General features: G+C 38.9%; 1 protein-coding gene across 1 annotated transcript; it reads left to right on the top strand.

Moving 5' to 3' along the window:
• Nucleotides 1-714: 714 nt before the first annotated feature.
• On the top strand, nucleotides 715-21,853 carry NR0B1 (nuclear receptor subfamily 0 group B member 1). Its single transcript, XM_020791008.3, has 2 exons — nucleotides 715-19,405; nucleotides 21,502-21,853. Exons 1-2 carry the CDS (start codon nucleotides 18,691-18,693, stop codon nucleotides 21,744-21,746), a joined length of 960 nt encoding a protein of 319 aa, XP_020646667.3. The 5' UTR covers nucleotides 715-18,690; the 3' UTR covers nucleotides 21,747-21,853.
• The last annotated feature ends 1,762 nt before the right edge of the window (nucleotides 21,854-23,615 follow it).

The raw sequence follows: 23,615 nt of genomic DNA, 5'->3' as shown, positions 1-23,615 counted from the left end.
AAGGGAAGCGAGCAACCAGCCAGCCCTCCCGCCCTCCCTCCCTTCTCTCCGCGGCTGGGTCGAACGGCCGCCTCCGACGTTACCCAACCAGGCCGGCGAATCGCTCCGCGTTCCCTCTTCTCTCCCTCTCCTCCGGGCCGCGCTGACCGCTGCCTCCCGCGTCCCCCCAGCATCTCCTCCCTCCGCCTCGGAGCCCGGCCAGGAACTCCCACCGCTCCCCTTCCCTTCCCTTCCCCTCGGGGTGACAGAGGCGGCGCGGAGCCCCCTCCTCGCGCGGCCTTGGGAACGGCTCTCGCCTCAGGCCGAGAGCGAGCGAGGAACAGGCACGGGAGGGAGAGAGGGGCAGCGGGGGCGGAGGGAGAGGAAAGGAGTGACAGCGCCACAGCCAATCGGAAGGAGGACGTAGCCTTGTTAACTTGAGCCATTTTTTCAATGAATTTACTCCGTGCAGGCACGGAGTAAATTCATTGGAAAAAAAGGGGGGGAGGCTGCAAGGCTGGCGGCGGCTCCGGGGGCCATCAGTCGAGGTCTGGCGGGCCGGATTTGGCCCGCGGGCCTTGCTTTTGACACCTGTGAGTTAGAGAGTGTGCAATCGGAGGAGGCTGCCTGGTAAGGTAAGGTGATGTTTTCTGCTTTTTAAAAACTGTTCTGGGTGTTTTTGCAGCGTGGTTTTGGGCTGTGGGGGTTATGTTTCTGTGCTGTGTTGTTGTTTTGTTTTTTGGTGAGTTTTTTTGTAGCCCCAGTGCCGCGGCTTGCTTTGCTGGTCCCCCCCCCCCCCAGTCCCAGCGCCTTCGGGGCTTGCTTTGCTGTTTATTTTTGGTTTGGGTTTTTTTTTAAAGCCCCAGCCACGGAGCATGCTTTGCTGTTTATTTTTGGTTTGTTTTTTTAAAAACCCCAGCCATGGAGCTTGCTTTGCTGTGTGTGTGTTTTTTTTAAAAGCCCCAGCCTTCCAACCAGGCTTCTTTTTTGTTGTTATTATTATTTTTTGCTGGAACGAATTAATCACGTTCCTATGCATTTCAATGGGAAATGGTGCTTCGACTTACGACCATTTTGAGTTGCATCCATCTTCTGGAACAGATTATGGTTGTAAGTCAAGCTACCACTGTATGTGCTAATTTGCACATCTCAGCAGAGAGCACTCATTAAGAAAAACTAGACCCGCTGCTATCAGTTTAGCGCTAGATCACCTCTGCATGGAAAAAAAGAGAGAGAAAATTGATATGAAATACTGGCTATTCCACCGAACTACAGCAGACTACTATATTTCCATGGTATGGGTGTATCTTTTTATACATTTTGGAGAAAATTGTCCCTTTTCTCTAGCACTGTGCAACACCTTAAACAGCCCACTGGCTTTACAACTGACTATAGAAAATAAGTCAGGGATTGGCAGGGGATGGGTTCAAAGGAAATGGGGCTGTGGCATGGATTGAGGAGTCAATGTAGACACTAGCACAAAAACAATCCATGGTCTCTATGTGATCACCTAATATGAGCAGAAGCATAAAACAGGCTGAGAGTCAAGCCACAGCTAAGCCAAATTGCTATGATTTGGCTTGTCAGTGTAGCCGGTAGCCTCAGAGGCTGGGACAATGTTCAGCCACGTAAATCTTCATTGTATCATTTTAAAATCCAGACCCTTTAAATAGTTTTACCAATAGATTCATAATGAGTCTAGGACAAAGTAATCAAAATTGTTGGGAAGATGTTTCTCCTCTGGAATGCCCATAATCTCAGATCTTGGCATGCTTCTTATGCAACTACAGTTCAAAGTCTACTGAAAAGGAGTTAGTTGCTGTTATAATTGCTGGCTTCTAAAAACTAATTCTTTACTTTCTTGTTGCTGAAAAGCACCCAGCAGAATAGCTAATTAAAAAAATTCAGAAAAATCTGAATGGTATAAGTTCCTGGCAGGCGGTATAGCGCACTCCCCGCCGCTACTTTTCTGTTGCTTCGACACTTCAACAAATGCACTGGTCAGCATTTGAATCACGTGATGTTTCTTCTTTAACACTGAGCTTCCATGCCTCTTTTATCTTACCTGTTCATATTCATACACACACCCCATTGTTTGATTTCGTACACAAGTGATGAGCATGTTATTTGTGAAGCATCCTTCTAAGACAGCGATACAGAAACCCCAAGACCTTTTCCACAACATCTCTAGCGGTACCGCTGCACTAAATGGATTGTGATACAAGTTGCTCTTGAAGCAGTTAAACAGCAGAAATCAAACACTTGATACATCTGTGTTATTTTAAATTCCTGTAGTAAAACTATTCAACTTCCACACAAGGACACCATATTCAACACAATATCTTTTTTAAAATAATGCAAGAATAAAGTAGGTCAGTGTCAAGGATTTCTGTTGGTGTTTAAAAAAAAACAACCTCCAAACATCCCTGCGTTTTTATCTGTAAGTGTAATCCCTGACTACCTAAATATTTCAGTAAATCAAACAGATGCTGGGGACAATGGGATTTTATTTTCTGAAAACTTCCTTTAGAGAGCCAGTGAGAAGAATGCTTCCCTATAGTATAACCACTTAATGGGATAAGCAGCACCCAAGTAATTTGTACATCTGTAAAAACATTCCATATAGCAAGTACATGTATGAAAATGCTGGCTTTCCATGCCTCCTTAATTAGACTGCTGGCCCCCATTTTTTAGCAAATGAAGGAGGGGGAAGCGAAGTGTGCAGCTTCTATACCACCCCATACTGCTTAAAGCACTCTCTGAGAGCTTTACATTTTAAGTATGCAGGCTATACATTGCCTCCTCAGTGAACTGGGTACTCAGTTTACTGCCCTTGGAAGGATGGAAGGTTGAGTGAACCTTGAAGCGGCTGCCCAGGATTGTTGGAGATGTTAGCTTGTTGTGTTACTAATTTCTTAAATTGTTAATTTATTGGTAACAATCATTATTACTTATGGTGGGAGAAGCCCACCATACATGGCCCTTCTTGAACTTACTGACTCAGTTTAAGTGAATGGAACTGAGCTTGGCTGTGAACTGGAAGCTTGTGCCTCTAAGTGGAAATACATACCTTTTAAAAATATACTCTCTTTCTCTAATAATGTTGTGCCCAATTATGTATTATCAACTGTACTCTAGACAAATTGTAAGTTAATGTGCCGAAACACAATCTTCTTGTACTTTAGAAGTATAAATGGACCGCCTCTCACCTTTCCTGCCCAGATAGTTCACACGGCTGCCTCTCAATATAAGTACTTTCTTGTCCATGTACTGTTATAAAAGTTGGCGTGAGAGGGTGAACTCTTGAGGAAGAAGATTAAAAAGCTTTCCTACAGCATCTTATTAGAGCAGCCATTGAAGCAGGAGCAGAACTTTACAAGCTTCAGCAAAGAACAATACAAACGAATTAGAACAAAAATAAATGAAGTTACATGTGGCCCACTAAAGGTGTGCGGACATAAAACTGAACAGTGACCTCTGTGTAATAAGAGTTTATTTGCCACATTACATTACAGGGCTGACTCCTTCATGAGCAATTATTGTTCTAAATGTTCCTGCTGCACATGAACATTAAAGAAACTATTATTTTCTAAAAACACACCACTACAATCTTTTTGGCATCCCGAGTTTGTCATTCATGAAATTCAGATTTAAAATTAACCAAATTACTAACAATGAAGAGAAGAGAAACATTTCACTCAGTGAAGCAAACGTCCTTGCCTAACTGTACCAGAACTGGTACCGGGGGGACAAGTCTGCTTGTACAAGAAGAGCAACAAATGCCTTCAGCCCAACTATCTTAGGGTCTTTTGTAGCATGTCTTTTGTGCATAAATCAAAGTCAAACTACGAAGGTGACTTCTCACTTCATCCATTAACTCCCTAGTCTCAGCATCTGATTTATGACCTTGGGATGATACTTGCCTACATAGAGTGGTTGTTTTAATGTTCAGTGAGATATTTTATGTGGTATGTTTATTTATTATTTCAGTTTGTATACCTCCCCATCGTCTACACACTCTCTGAAATTAACAGAGACCCAATAAAGATGTGCCAATGGGGACATGAGTTCATATCTGCTTATTTATTTATTTATTTATTTATTTATTTATTTATTTATTTATTTATTTATTTATTTATTTATTTATTTATTTATTTATTTATTTATTTATTTATTTTTTAAAAAATTGTCTTATTTATAGGCCACCTTTCTCTCAATAAGGGGACTCAAGGCAGCTCATAGTACTAAAAAGAATAGAATTAAAACACAGTAAGATACATTGAAAAACAATTTAATTATAAAACTGATCAAAATACACTGAATAATTAAAACAGGTAAAATATTAAAAACCATCTTAACTGTAAAAAAAAAATGCCATTCAGGGACTTAGTCATGATTTCTAAAAGCCTGTCTGAAAACATGGTTTTTCAGCTGTTGGTTGAACGATAAAAGGGAGGGGGCTGACCTGACCTCCTGTTATTAGTCTGGCTGACATGTTTTGGCTATGCTGAATTTTCTGTACTGACTTCAAGGGCAGCCCTATGTAGAGAGTGTTAAAGTAGTCTGTTGTAGAGATCACCAAGGCATGAATCACTGTTGTTAGGCATTCTTTCTCCAAGTACGGCACCACTGGGCAATCAACTCAAACTGATGAAAGACATTCTTAGCTACAGAAAATATTTACATCTCCATGGAGAGTGATGGGTCCAAGAATACACCCAATCTACAAACCTGGTCCTTCAGGGGGCATGTAACCCCATCAAGGTCAGGTAAATACCCCTTTAACCAGCCCAGTGGTGCACCCAGCAGTAGGATCTCTGTCTTTTTTTGATTCAGTTTCAATATATTGGCTCTCGTCTAGTCCATTAACAACACTAGATTGCACAGAAGGACCCGTTACTGCATCACCTGTAGATGAGGAAAATGAGACATATACTCTGGATCCTCTAACAGTATGTATCATAATGTTCAGGAATTCTAGATGAAGATGATAATGATAATCTGTTACATTTGTACCCCATCTTTCCATTGTGAGGTACTGCCCGAGGTAGCTTATAGTCATAAAACAGAATAAAAATAACAGTAGAAACAGACTGAACCATAAAATAATTAAAATCAACTAAAAACAAACAAAATCATTAAAATCAATAGACAGTTAAAATAATCCTAAAAGATTGTGCACTGGCCAGAATCCTATTTTGTATTTACACCAGCAAAAGTTCAATGGTGTAATTTCAGCAGTGAATTGTCACAAGTAAATGAATCCCCACTTCTATTTCGTGTCATATGCAAAGTCATCCAACTGACACATCAACTACTGGCAATTTGCTACTAGTTGCAATTATGCTTGATTAAAACAGCCAGTAGGATTCTGGCCATTATCATAAACCAGTATTTTTTTAAAAAAATGTTTTCATACTCTTCCTCAAACAGCAAGAGTAGAAATTGTAGCTCTGAAAGGAGTGCATTCCACATTTTGGGACTCATGCAGGAGAAAGCTGTCTCAAACAGGAAGAAGTATGCCTGTCAAGCAAGCCTTCACATCGATTGGTAAACCCAAGGGAGAGTGTCCTGAATTTTTAACCTCTAGAAACATTCATAACAGTGATGACGGTGGTGTTGGTGGTAATGATGATGCAGAATAGCTGTCCTGGGCTAAGATCTACATCTATCATTTGTTACCATAGACCCAAGAAAACATAATCTATCAAACTTACCTTAAATTGTAGCATATTATAATACATGGGAAATGGAAGACATAATTATATCCACAAGGGAACTGCACTGGAAGATTTTGTGAACACAATAATTTTAAAAAGAAAAGCAAGAAAGAAATCTGACATGAGATTAAAAGAACAAAACAAAAAGAAAATATATAAGTGCATTGTTTATTTTGGCATCAGGTAGTTTTTCAGTAGTTATGTGACTTCAACATGAAAGATCAACTGAAGGAAGTGCAAACTATGTGTGTAAGACACAAGGTGATGGCACAGATGCCTGTATCATCCTTTCTTGGTACATCTACTCACTCTTTGCTGGTCCAAAGTCAAAGCAAATTAAAAGAAATGAACTCAGGCTGTCTTTACAAATAATAAAAAAAGATGTTTGGAACTATTATATAACATATAGACAAATTTTCTTTTTCAGTTTGCCTAGTGTATATATTAGACATCACAATAACCAGGACATAAGATGTCCAGGAATTATTAATATTCAGACTTGTCTTTGGATTGCATAAAACAGGGTTTGGGGCATGACAAGAAAGAGCCATTTACACCTCGTCATTGACAAAGAACATAAAGAGAAAGGATACCAAGGAAGAAAAATGTACATATTAATTAACTATAGATGTTTATTCATCATGCCTGGGCCTTTCTTAGATGAACAGATTTTAATATAGTTAAGCAAGAAGGGCAGGGTTTTTCTACTGCAGGCAGAAAGTCCAAACCTTAATTTTGTCTATCTTTAGCCAGCATTTTAATTAAATAGTATCCTTTAGCCGGTATGAGCAGCAAGGTTTATTAATGATAAACTGACTGTTTTAATATAGGGTATTATTATAATATAGGGTATTTTTAATGGTTTTAATGTTTTTCTAAAGTTTTAATATTGTTGTACGCCACTCAGAGACCATTGGTAATGGTGCACTAAAATAAATAAATAAATAAATATTGTTATTATTGTTCTTCCATCTATACAAAAAATAGGTATCTTAACACTACGGTATAATCACAGAATGGTATGAGGACATTTGGTCCAGTTCAGTTTTTTTTTTCAATCTCCTGTGTCAAAATTTACCCCCTACTTGTTTCATGAGGCTAAAAAAGTATGTTTTGGAAGCAAAGGGAAAAATGTGTATTATTTTTAACCTAACTTAGATAAAGATGTCTAATCTAATGTAGACTGTTTCAAAATGGCCTTGATGGTTTTAATGAAGGGTCTCTTGGGAGAAGGAAAAGGAAACCCCTAATAAATTATGCCATGCATGGTAAAGATAGGAGATCCTACTGTGACACTGGTCAGCTGTTATATGTCAAACTGTACAGCCCTTCTGTTTATTATAAAACTGCTGTCACCAACCAATTTAGTTCTTTCTCACACGTTTAATGAAGACAGGGCTATTTTAAAATGTTGCTAGGCTGATGGTCAGTTACATTTGAGCGATGACAGCATTTTTCTCCCTATGAGGTGAAGGACAAAAGAACAATTTGCTTATGTTGAGAACGCTGCAGACAGATGAATATGCTGAAATGGCATGCAACGTGCCTGAAATCTAAAAAAGCAAGTTCAGAAACAAACATCTTCAAAGGAAAATGGTTCATGGGAATAACATGGAATCATGGTTCCCATGGTGGGAAAATGTCTTCCTGATGAGGTGGGGAAACTGAAGTAATAGATGCAAACCCTTGTCCTCCTTCACATTTATAATAAACCTAACCTATATTCCACTAATACCTCAATAATTGTGTCAACTGCACAGGAGAAAGAGGTTGTGGGAAGCTCCACAACTCCTGCATTGATTGTCAACACTGTTGGGGAATTTAATGTTGCACAGACATTTATTTTCATAGAATTTCTCCTTTTGAGAACTTGGTTCATCATCATCACTATCATCATCACATACCTACATGTTTGGGGACCTCAGAATTTGAGGGAGTGCCTCACCCTGTATACCCCAGATTGAATACTAGATCTGACTCTCCTTTGAGTCAATCCCAGAGCATGGGAAAAGTTTCTTTATAACTCACAGAATCAAAAGTATGACATGGTGGGGGGAAATTTAATAAATAAATACTAGAGTGAATCTACAAATGCCTAGTGTCCTGATCAAGAGAAGTAATAATACTAATTAAGAGTGTGGAGATTACGGAAAGAATCTAACATTTTAGCTGATTTTGTTGTTCTCTCTATGGTGAAACGTCTCACCAAGACTTTTGCTTACATAGCAAGATTTCTCAGCTTCTTTTGAAACTAAGACACCTGCTCTCATCTCACAAGATTCAGAGTGAGGTTTCTCAAGGAAAAAAGAAGCCTTGCAAGAGAAACTTTACTGCAAGGATTAAAAAAGGATCCCTCCCCCACCTTTTGCTTTTTTTGCCATGATTCACATCCCCACTATCACTCTGTTCTGCTTTCGTCAGGCCTTACTGAACATTGTGTTCACTTCTGGGCACTGTAGTTTAAGAAGGCATTGAGAAATTGGGATAGGCCAAGTAAAGAGCAAGCTAGATGATGAAGGGTTTGGGTTAGGGTTAACATAGAAAAAGCAATGCTTATGAGGTACAAGTGAGGGAGCTGGTTATGTTTGGCCTGATAAAAAGGTGGTATGATAACTGTCTTCAAGTATTTGAAGCACTTTCATGTAGAATATGGAGCAATCTTGTTTTGTGTAGCTTCTGAGGGTAAGGCCTAAGTTGGTGCATTCAAATTAACAAGGACATTTTGACTAAACATTAGGAAGCACTTCCATGGAGAGTGTTGGCCTTCATCAGGAGTTTTTCAATAGGAGTGTGGATAGCCATCTGCAGTCATGAGTTATCTGTGGATTCCCTGTTTCAGCAGGGGAATGGATTTCATTCTTGAGGTTCTTTTCAGTGCTGCAATTCTGTGATTCTATTAATCTGCCAGCCAACATGCTACTAACTATGCTGGTTAGGGGGATTCTTGAAGATTTCCAACAAGTAACTTATGAAATCTTCTGGACCACTGGAAAATATACTTCAAATGGAGATAAAACAGTGGACATTCTTATGCATAGCATAGCCTGCTGGCTATGGAATCCTTACTCCCTGTAGTTCTGCTCCAATATGAACACCTCAAGACAGCTGTTGCAAAACTCAAATCCATCCCAATTAAGCACCTTTTTGTTCAGATGATTTTAGCTGAAACAGTGATATAATCGACGTATGTTTTTGGATGGATCAAGCCCAAACTTTAAAATACTTATTTTTGGATATATCATGCTTTGTGCCAGCTATTGCACTGGTACACAGCTGCTTTAAGTGGTGTGAAATGGCTTAAATCATGATAATTTCTGAAAGCATAAAAAACCTAAAGGGCTTCAAACACTGAAAGTTCAACAGTCAGTACGCACCATCATTCAAGTCTATTTTCACATTTCTGCACTCTCCCTTTTTCATCCTCCCAACTTGTATGCCCTTCCTGTCCTGGAACATTTTCAAGTTCAGGATTTTACTAGCTTCATTTTGAAATCCTGTAAAATCTTATTTTGGATGATGTCATCAAAAGATACCATGTTTCCCTGAAAATAAGACAGGGCCTTATATTACCATATTTTTCGCACCATAAGATGCACTTTCCCCCCACAAAACAGGGGGGTGGAAAGTCTGTGCGTCTTATGGAGTGAAGAAAACAGATTATATTTTCCTGTTTTCTTCTCCTAAAAATTGGTGCGTCTTATGGAAAGGTGCGTCTTATGGAGCGAAAAATACGGTAATTTTTGCTGCAAAAACTGTAGTAGGGCTTATTTTCAGGGAATATGTTTTAATGTACAACAATCTACATTTATTCAAATACAGTAATGTCATCATCTTCTGGTTCCTGCACAATGGTGAAGGGTGGGGTTTCACTTAACTAGGGATTATTTTTGGGATAGGGCTTATATTATGAGCATCCTGAAAAATCATACTAGGGCTAATTTTCAGGTTAGGTCTTATTTTCAGGGAAACAGGGTATAAACCCATTTTGACCATTAGTTTATTTTGAAAAGGTTTGTATTAAAGAAATCAGTACGTATAGATAGATAGATAGATAGATAGATAGATAGATAGATAGATAGATAGATAGATAGATAGATAGATAGATAGATAGATAGATAGATAGATAGATAGATAGATAGATAGATAGATAGATAGATAGATAGATAGATAGATAGATAGATAGATAGATAGATAGATAGATAGATAATTGAGTGGAATCAAGCTGATTCTGACTTAAGGCAACTCCTTCTAGGTTTTTTTCTGGGGGCACTCTGGGACTGGGCAGCTTGAAATATAAAACCAAATTGAAGAATTAAAAAAAAACACCTGAAGAATCATTTTTACTTCACTTTTCTTTTCACTTACAACAAGCAGCAGATACCTTATTTGATAAAATGTGAGTTTTGGGATGTATTCAACTAAATTATGCCTGGTGACAAAAGTATAAGACATCATATAAAAACTGAGGCAATGACAACAATCAGAATTAAAGCATTTACTTTTCTGTGGTAGGGATGAAACCTTCCAGATGAACTAACATTTATTTTATTTATTTATTTATTTAATTTATACCCCACCCATCTGGTCTTCCAACCACTCTATCCAATGCATAGATAAAAACGTACAAATATACACACATAAAAATTATAACATAAGCTAAAAATTAATAAATTATTCAAGATGGCAAAGAAGAAAAGGAGAGAAAAAGAAAAGAAAAGTAATCAAGGGTTAACTGGAGGGAAGGCCTGCACAAACATCCATGTTTTTAGTTGGTTTTTGAAAATATTTTTCTAAACTACATATCAATACTGTATTGCTAAGTAGCCAAGAAAAAGCAAGGAGATTGTGTCAATTCCATTGTTTTAAGTTACCTTTTCATTGCAGACAGAATTAATATCTTTATCTTTTTGACAGAAGATACAGTGATGAACATGGCATAGTTAACATTCATTACGGTTCTCAGATAACAAGACATTAAACAATATCTACTCATTAATTATCAACCTGACCCCAGCCAGTGAGGATTCTTCTGTTTAGCATCCAAGCTCTTGTCTAGGATCCCTGTATACAACCAAGCATGGCCTTGATCAAGATGTGCAGAGTTATTTACCTACTTCTGTATTCATAGGAAGTCCAGAGATCAGCACCATCTGAGTAAAGGATCATCCACATTGTGACGCTGTCCCCAATTGTTCTGAGTTGTCTGGCTATTTTTGTTGCGGATTTGAACAGACCAGCCTGATATTGGCAAGAATTGTTGCTAGATATACTGTGATACACTGAGTTGTCCCGGTACCACCTGTCCACACACATCTGGAATTTGCTCCCTGAAATTAATGTTTCAGCCCACTACAACAACGCAGACTGTCTGTTCCTTTTGCTTGTCATATCTGCCCTACTCCCTCCTACTTCACTTTCTCCTCTCTCTTTGTTTTATTCATGAGTACTTCACTTTCTCCTCTCTCTTTGTTTTATCCATCAACCATTTTGAAACCTTCATGTTTTTGGTATAATGCTTCCTAATTTTATTTTATTTTAATTTTTCACTTTTCACAATGGTTCAAAATTGATAACATTAAAAAAAGAATAAAGAAAAGTACATAGGAACAGCTGGTCTATTCTCTGTTCTCTATTAACTTATTTCATTCGTTCTTCCCTTACTTTGTTTTACCTACCCACCATTTTCAAATCTTAATGCTTTTGTGTCAATGCATTTCAATTTTATTTAAAAATGTGTAGTTCTTTCTTTTGCGCTATGATGAAATAGTTATAAAATAAAAAAAGCTGAATGTAAAAGAGCTGATATCCCAAGAAAACTAAATAAAAGTGGTAGAAAGGCATGGTGAAGTGGGAAGTAATGGTGAGAAACAAGCTCACAAGGAAATTCCCGCGCACAAAGTGCATGGATTAGCACACATCAGTGTGGAACTAGATCACCATGAGTAGATTGTGCACTGGAGTATATCACAGCAAATCAGAACAAAAAGCTGCTGGTGTTATTAAAAGTGCAGTTTTTTTCTGTTGTCCCACTTTGATTCTTTTGACACTGGTTTCAGTTGTATGTCTTGTGGATACCAGGATGCAGCACTAGTATTATGGGTGCAAGGAAAACAGAACAAATAATATGGACAGGCCCTGAGTCATACCCAGAAATAATGTCCGGCTTTTCGATAGTGCTAGAACTAGAGTAAGTAGAGTAAGAGCAAAATCTGGTAAATCAAAGTAAAGACAAGAGTGAATCACCTGGTAGGCTTTGGGTTGATGCTGGCAGAAAATGACATGAATTGTTTGTAGCCTGACAAAATCCGGGATGTATTGTAGCAACAGAGAAGGCCCTCTCCCGTGTACTCACCCAACGTACCTGTGAAGGTGGTGAGACTGAGAGAAAGCCCTCTCCTGATAATCTTGACATGCAACCAGGCTCATAAAGGGAGATATAGTCCTTGAGATAGCTTGGGCCCAAGCTGTTTAGAGGGCTACAGTATATAGGTTAGAACCAGCACTTTGAATTCTACCTGGAAATGAATAGGTAGCTAGCAGAGCTGTTATAACGGGGGTGGGGATGGGGATGGGGGGATTTATATGATCTCTGTGACCAGCCCAGTTAGCAATCTGGCTGTTTGTTCTTTTTACTATTATGGTTTCTTGTCAACTCAGAGTAATCCAAAGTTTTCCTTTTAAGTCAGTGAGTGCCCCCAGGAATCTGATCAGGAGCTGAAGTCCATGTTGTCCATTTGAAATTCTGAATAGACATGTCAGGCATTTGAAGATGTTATTATGGAAATTTCTGGGATATGTTTGACAACACAGTATCCTATGAAACCATGCCCTTTTGAAATCAGTTAGCTTATTTAAACCTGTTAATCAATACACTCAATGGACCATTGGTATACAGTACTTATTTTTACCTCACAAATACTGGAGAGAATTTTTTCCTAACTGGAGGAAATTGCTTTCATGTATTTCTCCCCTTTTGACATCAGTGAAAGCAGTAATTCCACAGATAATAATTCTTTTCATGAAATTAATGTTTAAGCCCACTACAACTATAAATTCACCCCATCTGTATGTGTAGTGACTTGAGTAGTAGAGATGGGAAGGTCTGGGGAAAAAAACTCTGAAAAACTGAGGGACAAACTCTCCCCCCCCCAAAAAAAAAGCCATTTTTTTCCTGGAAAAATTGAAAACAAAAAAGAGTATGGAATATGTTACTTCACAATGTTAAATAATATGTCTGTGACATGGTATTCAAACTATTTAAAATGAAGACCTTAGTGAAAGACTTCTGAGACTATGTATTTAAGATCTCTCCAGAGATGTAAAATTTCCCAGAAAATCAATCCCCCCCCCCAAAAAAAATCACAGGAGGAAAAAACTTTTTTTCTGAAAAAACTGGAAATTTGCATCTCGATTCAGTTGTGAAAAATTCAAAGGACAGGAAGTTGTGCTTATCATATAATGAATTCTGAGTGATCATGCTTTCATTCTTTATGAAAATGGACTGATAAATTTATTTCAGGTACATCCAAATAAATCTGGCAGAAGACTATTTTAATGTTGTTTTTTTAAACCATGTATCTAGCCTTGTATTCACAACATTCACAACAGCTGAGCATTCCTATTAGGTACATACAAAATATCATGGCAACCACAATGGAAAGGTTAAAGTGCACAATTAATGGAAGCCATATGACAATGTAAGAGATCCTTGTAGTGAAATGCTATTTTATGTGACTTCATCGCATAGTCAGTAAAAAAAAAAATCAGCTCTCAGTTTAAAAATAGGATAGGAGAAACTACACAGGTGTAGGAATTTGCACTGCTGATGTTATGCAAACTGCAGCAAGCTAGTAAGCCATGACTATTAATTGGGAGCATTCACTAAAGATGCTGATGTAAAAAGATGTTTATTATTCCAAAAAAGAAAAACAATCAATTCAGGATAAGTGTAGGATTAAACCTATATTTCAGTAAAAAGACCCTAATGACAGCCTATATGTTTGCAGGTACAGAATACGGATAGCCATCATGGAGATATTTCATGGCCAGTTATCTGTTGCAGGGGAGGATGAACAAAGGAGGTAAACTATTTTATTGAAGAATGGGCAAGTGATCTGTAAGGAAAAGACCAAGAGCAGTAATCTACAAGTGGACACTTATAAAAAAATGGGAGGTCAAGAGATCCAGTCCCACCTACCTATCTATCCATCTGTCATCCCCCACTGGTTATTTTAAATACAATATTGCTGTACTTATTTTAACAAAATGAAGATATATATGGATCATCTTTTTTAAAAAATCAATTGACTCTTCTCTATTGCCTGTTTAAATCAGAGAAGTTTTCTCTTTTCACAGCAGACTGAGATAAAGCTTGCTGGTTCTCTTAGTTAAACTATTTAAAGCTGAAACAGCATCAGAAGTCTCCATTGCACTCTGTAATAACTCTTAATTCTCATCACCAGGAGAAAGAGAACAAGATGCTAAGGTCATCCAGCAACACAGGTAATAAATCTCATAAAATTGGAACATGCCTCTACTAGTTTACTGAATAAGCCAACAAAACAGTTTATTATAGAAACTCCCATTTGAGGTTGAATTATGAGTACACAATTGATGACTTATAAATGAAATATATTGTATGCAATTTATAAAAGAAAATTGAAAGTCTGTGGTAAATTTTCCCATGTTTACTATAAAAAGTCCCCTGCAAAGTGTAAGAAGCAAAAAAAAAAAATCAGATTCAAAAGAAAGGAAACTACCACTCTAAATATATTAATTAAGCAAGTGATAGATATCTGCATTCTCAGCTATATTTTCATATAAGCATTACAAATAACTGTGAAGGAAGATCACATGTCTTTGTTCTCAGAACTTAAACTCCTCATTCAAAATCACCTCAGTGTTCACACTAATACCATAATGTTGACATACTATATACTCCTAATTATAAGGAAAAGTCAAAACCTTCCACCAGAAATTTATTTATTTAATCATAATGAACACTTCCATATCACTCTGTCTTTCTGTCATAGTATGCAAAGGTTCTTGTTTGAAGGGAAGCAAATGAATTCATCGGTATGAGAGAATGCCTGGGATATTTAAGTATCTGAGTGACATTTTCCCCTCAAGAAATGCAGAATATGAACATAAATAATGATGGGTGTATAATTAATATTTATATTACATAATTATGCAATTATGATGCTTAGTTATCTAGCCATTATTTTCACTACACACCCACTAATCTGCCTATTTTGTACTGTATTATACTGAATGATAGTATATTACATGCCTGCAACAACATCATGGCATGTTTCCAAGTGATAGAATTTGTTCAGACCTGGGGAAAAAAGGTGTTGGCTCTACCATCAGCAAATATGTAAATCCTAGCTATCATTTTTGTCAGACCTCTAGATACTTACAGCAGAAGCACTATGCACTAACATTTGCAGAATTATCCATGGCCCATGAATTATTCATGGGTGTTATTTACAACAATATATTAGTTGCCTGTGTTCCTTTATTCTGTAGCAGCAAGACTTGGCCTGACTTAGACAAATACTTATTCAGCTTACTTTTTTAAAACATGTGTGAAGGTTCATGTATGTGGGCTTTCCTTTTCTTAAATAAATCACCAGACTCAGTTTTACAAAAAGGATTTGTGTCATTTATTAACTCAACCAATGGGGTTCCAACTTTAACATGTTCTCGTTTGAGTCTCTTGTTCCAGCAACGGCTCTCACAAGGGTAACCATAAATTCTCTTGAAAAGGGTTAACCGTACCAACGTTCCAAGGTCCAGCAATTACCTGTTCTGGATCAACATTCTCAAACTCTGGTTTGGTCTGGTTCAAAAGCGGGAGGGTCTCTTCATCCCCCATCCATCCCCACAATGGGGTTCCCTCTCCTTGTGAGTCGCCCCAAGATCCAGACAACACCCCATCTTCCGCAGTTCTTCTAGACGCCATGCCCGACGTGCTTCGTTTTCTCTGGCGATGGCTTCTTTCTCCTCCCTAATCTTTCTCCTCCATTCCCGGGTCTCAGACTCACCCCAATAGGAAGGTCTCTGGGGTAAGCCCCTTCTTCTATAGCTCTCTGCTTCAGCCTTGGGCACCCGAACCTGTTCCCATTTCCCTGTCCAAGGGTCCTGCATCCAAACAGTTTCCCTAACCCCCGGGATATTGTCTCGGGCTGTATTTATTTCCCCTAACCCCCCTTCTTCCAGAGCCCGCCCTTTCTCCTCTTTTCCCACCATTTCTACCCTAGATGGAGTAGCCACACATAACCCTTTTGATGTCTTAAGGAGAGACGGCTCCACCAGAAAGACTTCTTGTCTCTGGTCTTTCCCTTCACAACAAGGTGTTCAGTTTGAATTCACCAGGGCTGGAGAACCAGATGTGTTGCTTCTGCTCACCTACACAGTCTAAAAAGAAATAAAACCTAGCCAAAAAGTTATTTTATTTTATCATACCCTTTGAGGATTGAGGCCACTACAAATCTTTTCTGTATAAGTCTTTCCTAGCGTTAAACATCAGCTCATTCAGGATCATCCCATTCCTCGAGACATCACGATGAATAATTGAGACCACAGGGCAGCCTGTTGTGTGTCACTAGAATGGGGACACATACATACAAAGAACTGAGTCTATTGCAGATTTCTTCCATATGACAACTCAGCGCATCATTTCATGACACAGATATGGGTCAGGCAAGAGTGAGGAGGATGAATTTTCTTTAGGCTGCTCCTTATGCTGCTGCTCATGTTAGAGCATGTGCAACAAGAAAACTTATGAGTTGCTACAGTGGTACTCCCTGCCTTGTTCCAAATGGCATGAGTCCAGTGTTAGTACATGAAAAAATTATAGAGGGCAAGGAACTCAGGAGAAACTTGGCAGATGCAGATATTTGGGTTTCTTGTGTTGTTTAGGCTCTGTTAATGGATGGAGATGCATGCCCAGCCTTTAAAGCCCATGTCTTCTAGTGCTGCTTACCCTGTCTTTCTGCCTGAAAACCTGGAGAAGCGTAGCAGTCTGCTGAAACTGCAGCCAGTACCCTATACATCTATTGTACACAGCTCTGCTGGAAGCCAGTATTAGTACACCCGGAAAAAAAACAGAAGCTGAGATCTGTATCTTTTTAGGTGCTCCCACTGCAAGTACTGTAGGAGTGAGTGAACGATGGGAAACAGTATGCTGGATTATTTGTGGTGAACCAGGTTTTCTGCAGATCCCTGGCTTACTGTGATGTGTATCTGAAAGAAAGAATTCAGTGGGTGGATAAGACTGTGTGCACGGGCATTTTGTACATTGATCTACATCGGAATTAAGGGTGCTCCTTTTTGGATACGAAAACTTGATGATGTGCAGAAGCTTGTATGTTAAAACCAATTCCAAAGGTATGGTTTAAGAAAATAACTGTTTCCAGAACAACAAAGGTCTAAAAAGTACAGAAGAATTAGATGGAAGACTGGAAAGGTTATTTTTTAACCTCTTCTTTTGTTCTGTTTTTGGCTTTAAGGATAAAGTCGTTAAACAAGTGTACCTGATTTTTCAGTCATATTGTTCATCTTGTTTTTAACAGCATTAAACTGGATTCAGTCCAAACGCTGTGTGGTTTACATGGCCTGCTGCTTTGCAGGAATTACATCTCCCACCACCTTTTTAGTAACTCTTCATCCACTTTAAAATAACTAAATAAACCATTTGCAGATTTTATTAGGTAAAGAGCAAGGCTGACCGACAGTTCATTGAGGTGTGCCTCTGGCTGCAGTCAGAGACTGGAAGTTTTATACTGTACTCTGTTGTGCCTCCCAGGAAAAGAGTCTTTGAGTGTCATCATCGTCATCATCACTGTACTATACCAACATTAACACTGCTAAGGACATAGCACAGATGGCTTATGGTCTGAGCATCAGGGCATGTCTCAGTCTAAATTTTAGAGTGAGTGTGAGGCACCTCCCCAGTTCTGAGAACACTCCACTCTTACAGAGTCAGAAATTAAGATTCTGTCATGGTTTCCAGCTCATGGCTAGGTAATTTTTGGTACCACCACTAAATTCCTTCCCCTGATTTTGAAATGGATTTTAGTGTAAAATATTTTCCTATTTGCCCAGCATGGAAGCAGTAAAAATACCCAATAATGTATTCCAAAAAAGGTAGAAAAAGCTGGATTACACAGCATATACCCATACAAAGCAAAAGGGTTTCACTGAAAAAAAAAATAAGCTATATGATTTAGTTGTAAGACTTCCTTCTCCACAAGCTGTGCATTAAAACTTTCTCCTGCAAGCTGAAATTTTAATGAAAAAGTGTTCTGCTGATGAATTCCCAGAAAACCCAAGGTACTTTATTAAATTACTGAGAGATTCCAGCCAGAGGAAATTTAATTCCCTAAACTTTGGTCTACCTTTACAGTACAGTATTTGGCTTTCAGAGTGAAGCATTCCACTCCTTCCAAGCCCTAATCGAAATACTGTACTGTAAAGGTGGGAACAGCAAAACAGAAATAATGACATCATTTTGTTCTAACGTGGAAGATGGTTTAACTAAAGCCGAAAAGAGAAATTTTTTTTTGAAAAGAAAAAAAATTGTGAGGGGCGTGGAGACAACATTGTAAACAAATAGTTTGCCTCTGAGGTGACAAGGGGCAGGCACATTGTGAGCAGAGAACAAAGTAAAAGCCCTCATAGGCAGGCGAGTGCTTTCTCTCTCGCCTCAATTTCTCTCGCGTTTTTTTTCCTCTCTCCCCAGTGAAGAGGGGAGGAGAGAAGGTGGAGTTCTGGAGGCTTTTTTTCCCCGCCCTGTCCTTTCCCTTCAGCCAGTAATGAGAGTCTGTGCCTTTGAACTCCAGCGCTCAAGAGCGCGCTATAAATAAAGTTAAGGGCCAAGCAGAGGGCGACGGAAGGAGTATTGAGCTTGGCTACGGGGTGGAAAGGACGAGGGTTTCCCGCTCTTTCTCCTTTAGCACCGGCCGCCGGCTCTCCGTGTGGAGCCATGGCGTGCGTGAACAGATGCCGCTGCTGCACGGACAGCCGAAGGCAGAGCAGTATCCTCTACAACATCCTGAAAAGCGAGGAACAGCAGCAGCAGCAGCACCGTCACCAGCCGGCTGAAAGCGGACAACACCCGGTGCCGCCGCCGCCGCCACTGCCACCCCCTCGGCAGCTCGGACACGCGGTGGGGCTCGGCTGCTCGTGCGGGGCGCAAAGGCGAGTGGCTCTCAAGAGCCCTCAGGCGGCGTGCAAGGCGGCTTCGGCCGTGCTGGTGAAGACGTTGCGCTTCGTCAAGAACGTGCCCTGCTTTCAGGAGCTGCCTCTGGACGAGCAGCTGGTGCTGGTGCGCAGCTGCTGGGCGCCGCTCCTCGTGCTGGGGCTGGCTCAGGATCGCGTGCACCTCGAGACGGTGGAGACCACGGAGCCCAGCATGCTGCACTGGATACTGACCAACAAGCGGGGCGAGGAGGAGGAAGAGGAGGAGGAGGAGGAGCAGCAGCACCTGCAGCAGCAACAACAGCAGCAACTCCTGCTGCTGCACAAGCGGCAAGAGCAGCTGGAGCAGACCTGTGGCGGCGGCGGCAGCGACAGCAGCCCCAGGCTACCGTCTGCGGGGGAGATCCAAGCCATCAAAGGCTTCTTGGCCAAGTGCTGGAGCTTGGACATCAGCACCAAGGAGTACGCTTATCTCAAGGGCACGGTGCTCTTCAATCCGGGTAAGCAGGGAGGCGAGTCGGGATAAGTCCCAGCCTGCAGTTCTCAGCTCCGAGTAAGGAAGCGGGGTCTGCACTAGGTGGGGATGGGATTAATCTGGCCCTTTTGTTTTTCTAGCCAGTCTCCTTTGAGAAAGACATTAATGGTTGATTTCTTTTCAATGCATGGCAGGTAAGTTGTTCGCAGTAGGAAAGCTTTGTTAGAAAAATGATGCCAGTACTTAAAAAAGGGTGTGGTTGATGTTGGAGTAGGGGCTTGGACTCCACGATTGTTGGCTCCGAAGTTTTGTCCTTGTAAATGAGTGGTTTAGGTTTCTGGCTGCGGAGCCAGAGGTTGGGAGTTCGATTCCCCTGGGAGAAGAGCCACCCTGTGTGGCCACAGGCAAGATGCACAGTTCCCGGAGGACTCCAGAAGAAGAGAATGGTAAACCACTTCTGAGTATTCTCTATGTGGAAAACCCTGAAAAGAGATTGCCATAAATCAGAATTGACTTGGTGGTTTGCAATTATTATTATTATAATTAAAGGTAAGCTAGCTACTAGGTCTGACAGCCATCCTCCTTGGAGTTTCAGATGGGGGAGAAGAAAGAGTAGGTAAATTAAGGACAGAATATGAAATTTGGTGGGCTGTGTTGTTTTTTTTAAATGTAGCATAAGGGAAGTGCTCTGGCACTGGAATATTTGGTGCAGAAGTGTTTTACAGTACACCAGAGTCAACAAGCAAAGAATAAAGAATGGCTCAAATTTTGTATCTGCTTTCCTCAGGAAAATGTGTCCTTGCAAAAGCATGTAAGCATCTTGTAAGCATTTTTCCTAAACAGTAACAAAAGTAACATATTCAGCTTAGTTTCTGGAAAACTAGAATTAATTTTATTTATTTTGCAATTCTGTTGTTTAGGCAGAATAACCTCTGTTGTTTACATTAAGCAAAAGATTGTCAAAATGAGGTCACAATACCTCCTGGAAAGTTTTTTTAATGGATAAACCGGTCTAGACATGGCTATAAACTTAAGAATACTATCATTTTATCAGATCTACAGGATTTCATTCAAAGTGATCAGATTCTCAGAGATGTCAACTCCCTATTTTACTTTGAGGCTTTAAAAATAGTTTAGCATGAAGAAGGGTGATATGAAAAAAATTCCTTTTTCTTCTATGGTTAAAAGTTTGTTTTATGATTATTATTGAATGTGGTGGTGAAGAGTAGGGACTACTATACTGTATTTTATTGTGTATTAAGTATAAAAATTCACATTTTGGGTCAGAATTTTAAAGACATCCTCCTTTGCTACTTTACTTTGTAACATTTTAAAAAATGTGCAGTCATTAAGCCAGAGAAAAGTACCAATGCTGTTTATTTTTCTTCATGAATAATTTTTAAATAGAAGAATCCATATTAAGCAATCACAGAATGTGTTTTTCAAATGCATTTGACACAGCTATTCAGAATTGTCAAACTGATCAAGATTAAATATTGGACTGGTTGCTTGGCACAGGTTTATTATAGTAGTGCTCTTGTGTTAATTTGGAGCCTTTGGGGGTTGCAGTATGGAGCAATACAATTCTCAGTAATGCACATTTCAACATGAATAAGATTGGCTGTGAACAGATCATTCGCAGAATCTCCAGTTTAATGCTACCAATTGCAATGGGACATTTTCAGTTCTTAAAACACCCTTATTAGGTCATAAGTTTAAATGTTTTAATATAACTAGATTAATAAAGTTTTACAATAGTTGAGTAGTTAGAAGATTTTACAAAACTTGGTAGTTCCGTTCAAGTTTGGTGTTCAGAATAATTTTGTAGCCTACTGTCCCTGAATTAAATGCAAAATATGCCACTAATTTTAAAGGCACAATACATTTTGAAATGTATTTCAAGCTAAGCTACATGTTTATATTGAAATATGGGAATGAAGAACTTAGTTGAATACTGAATGTTCACAGTATTTTTTTCACTATGTTATTGTTCATAACTCATAAGCAAGTTTGTAGAATGTAGGAAGCGATCTTCAGTTGTGTATATTGCAGATAAAAGAATAGTATAAAGATATAAATTAATTTTTATTCCCCCCCCCCTTTGTTTTCTCACTCTTCTAGATCTGCCAGGGCTGCACTGTGTACAGTACATCCAGGGATTGCAGCAGGAAGCACAGCAAGCCCTAAATGAACATGTCAGACTGATTCACAGAGGGGACCAGGCCAGATTTGCCAAGCTGAATGTGGCTCTGTCCATGCTTAGGTCCATTAATGCCACTGTTGTTGCGGAACTCTTCTTTAGGCCCATCATTGGAACAGTAAATATGGATGACATGCTGTTGGAGATGCTTTGTGCAAAATTATGAAGTTGTGCGAATATAATGTATATGCTAGAAAATTCCAGCATGAAAAGTTCTGCTACATAATAGTGTAAAGTACTGTAAAATAAACTAACTTATTGTTTTTACATAAATAGTATTTTTGTACTGAGTAACAAATTTTTGAGTGCATTCAATTCTATTAAATACACATATCCTTCCATTATTATATTTGCAAAATCTCTGTGTCCTCCCAGAAGTCCAATCCTATGAAGCTTCACTCAGAGGTAACCCTCATCTCCCCATGTTCGTAGGAGTTTATTCTTTGCCAATTATATGTAGGAATGTAGTTGGCACTTAATCTCAAAGGCACTGAACCTCTAAAGTGCCTTTCTCATATCTGTGTCTTACAGATAAGAATGCCTTACATCATTTGTATACATAATTTGATACTATATTCTTAAATCATGCTAGATCAAACTGAGTATTCTCACTTTACATATCTGTTTTAGCTGAACAGTTTTGTCAAATTGAAAAAAAAACTTGTTTAGAGCCTTTGGAACAGTTCTAGGAGTTCAGAGGTGTTGGTGAGAAACACCAGCATTTGGATGGAGTGAAAGGAAGCTTGTTCACCCAAAAGTATTGTAGGCAGGTATGGATCGATTAAAACATTTGGTATTGTAATGCCTAAAACACTTGATTTAATTAAATCTGAATTAGGAAGCTACTTAATTCTGCAAAAATTAATATCTGCTGGTAGATGCAAAATTGATTGATAACCTGAGCTTGAATATCTATGTGAGTGGGAACATTTTGCCCAGGCTTCCAAATTACACTTACAGGAGTGGGGAGGGGGGATTGTTGTAAGCTGGATACAGTTTACCCAGAAAATGAATTGATGGAGAGCAAATAATGCCTCAGTAAATAGTGCTGTACTGATACTGCATGATTTAATGTTGTGAAGAAAAGAGAAACCAGCAGATGAAGGGGTTGTGCATCAGTTGTATTCATGGTCTTGAACAATAAGGTATAATTTTAAAACCTTATATTAATATGCACTATCCTCTTCATATTATTAACATCACACATACTCCTAGAGTGTTGTGTTCTATTCTGTGACTTAATCAATTTAATGATTTCAGAAAAAAAAGGTTTTTTGAAGATGCTTGAAAATTAGAAAATAAAAAAAAATGATGGGAATGCAGCATGAAAATAATAAATGCAAAGAGCTATGTGGTGAAATATTTTGACAATCAGTAGACATAAGGATCAGGCCTGTACAATGTTTGGCTTGGCAAAACAATGGCTAATGATCAAATATGTGTAGGACTGTAACTAGTAGTGTAATAAACCTATTCCTGCTACTTGGTAGGGGTTGCAGAATATTAGAATCTACTGAGATGGGTTTCATTTCATGGTTCACTGTATGTGCAGACTTTGTTAGGAAAATTTGGAATTATAAGCACATGCAAATGTAACTTGTATTTGCTTAATTTATTATATTTCTCTTTTAACTCATACAAAACACGTTTGAGGTGGTGCCCAGATACCATATACAAAATTCAAAGATAAATGTAATCGTAAAATGGTTTGCTACATTTACTTTAAAAATGCACATGTTCTAGCCATTAGCTACCAATGGTTTCTATTAATGGCATTCCATACCTAATGCTACATAGCCTACATGTATATTAGCTACATCTGAACACTGCTGTGGTCCCAGTCCCCAAATAATGATAGAAAAAAGAAATAAGTGTTAAATGCATATTGCAAGTGGAAGTCAGCGAAAGTCAATTTCCTTCCCTTGCTATGTAGAACATGGATTTTTTTAAGGAAATTGAGAAATTATTTATGTCCCAAGGATTGTTCTACAGTTGCATGTTAGTTCTCCAAAGTTTAGCTGGAAGATGTAGACTA

Source organism: Pogona vitticeps, chromosome 3 (assembly GCF_051106095.1).
Source record: "Pogona vitticeps strain Pit_001003342236 chromosome 3, PviZW2.1, whole genome shotgun sequence".
NCBI classification, from domain to species: Eukaryota; Metazoa; Chordata; class Lepidosauria; order Squamata; family Agamidae; genus Pogona; species Pogona vitticeps.
This window is presented reverse-complemented; position numbering and strand designations above follow the sequence as displayed.

Coding starts and splice junctions, on each gene's coding strand:
- NR0B1 (XM_020791008.3), top strand. CDS start 18,691: ATGGCGTGCGTGAACAGATGCCGCTGCTGCACGGACAGCCGAAGGCAG. Junction 19,406..21,501: donor CACGGTGCTCTTCAATCCGG/GTAAGCAGGGAG, acceptor TCACTCTTCTAG/ATCTGCCAGGGCTGCACTGT.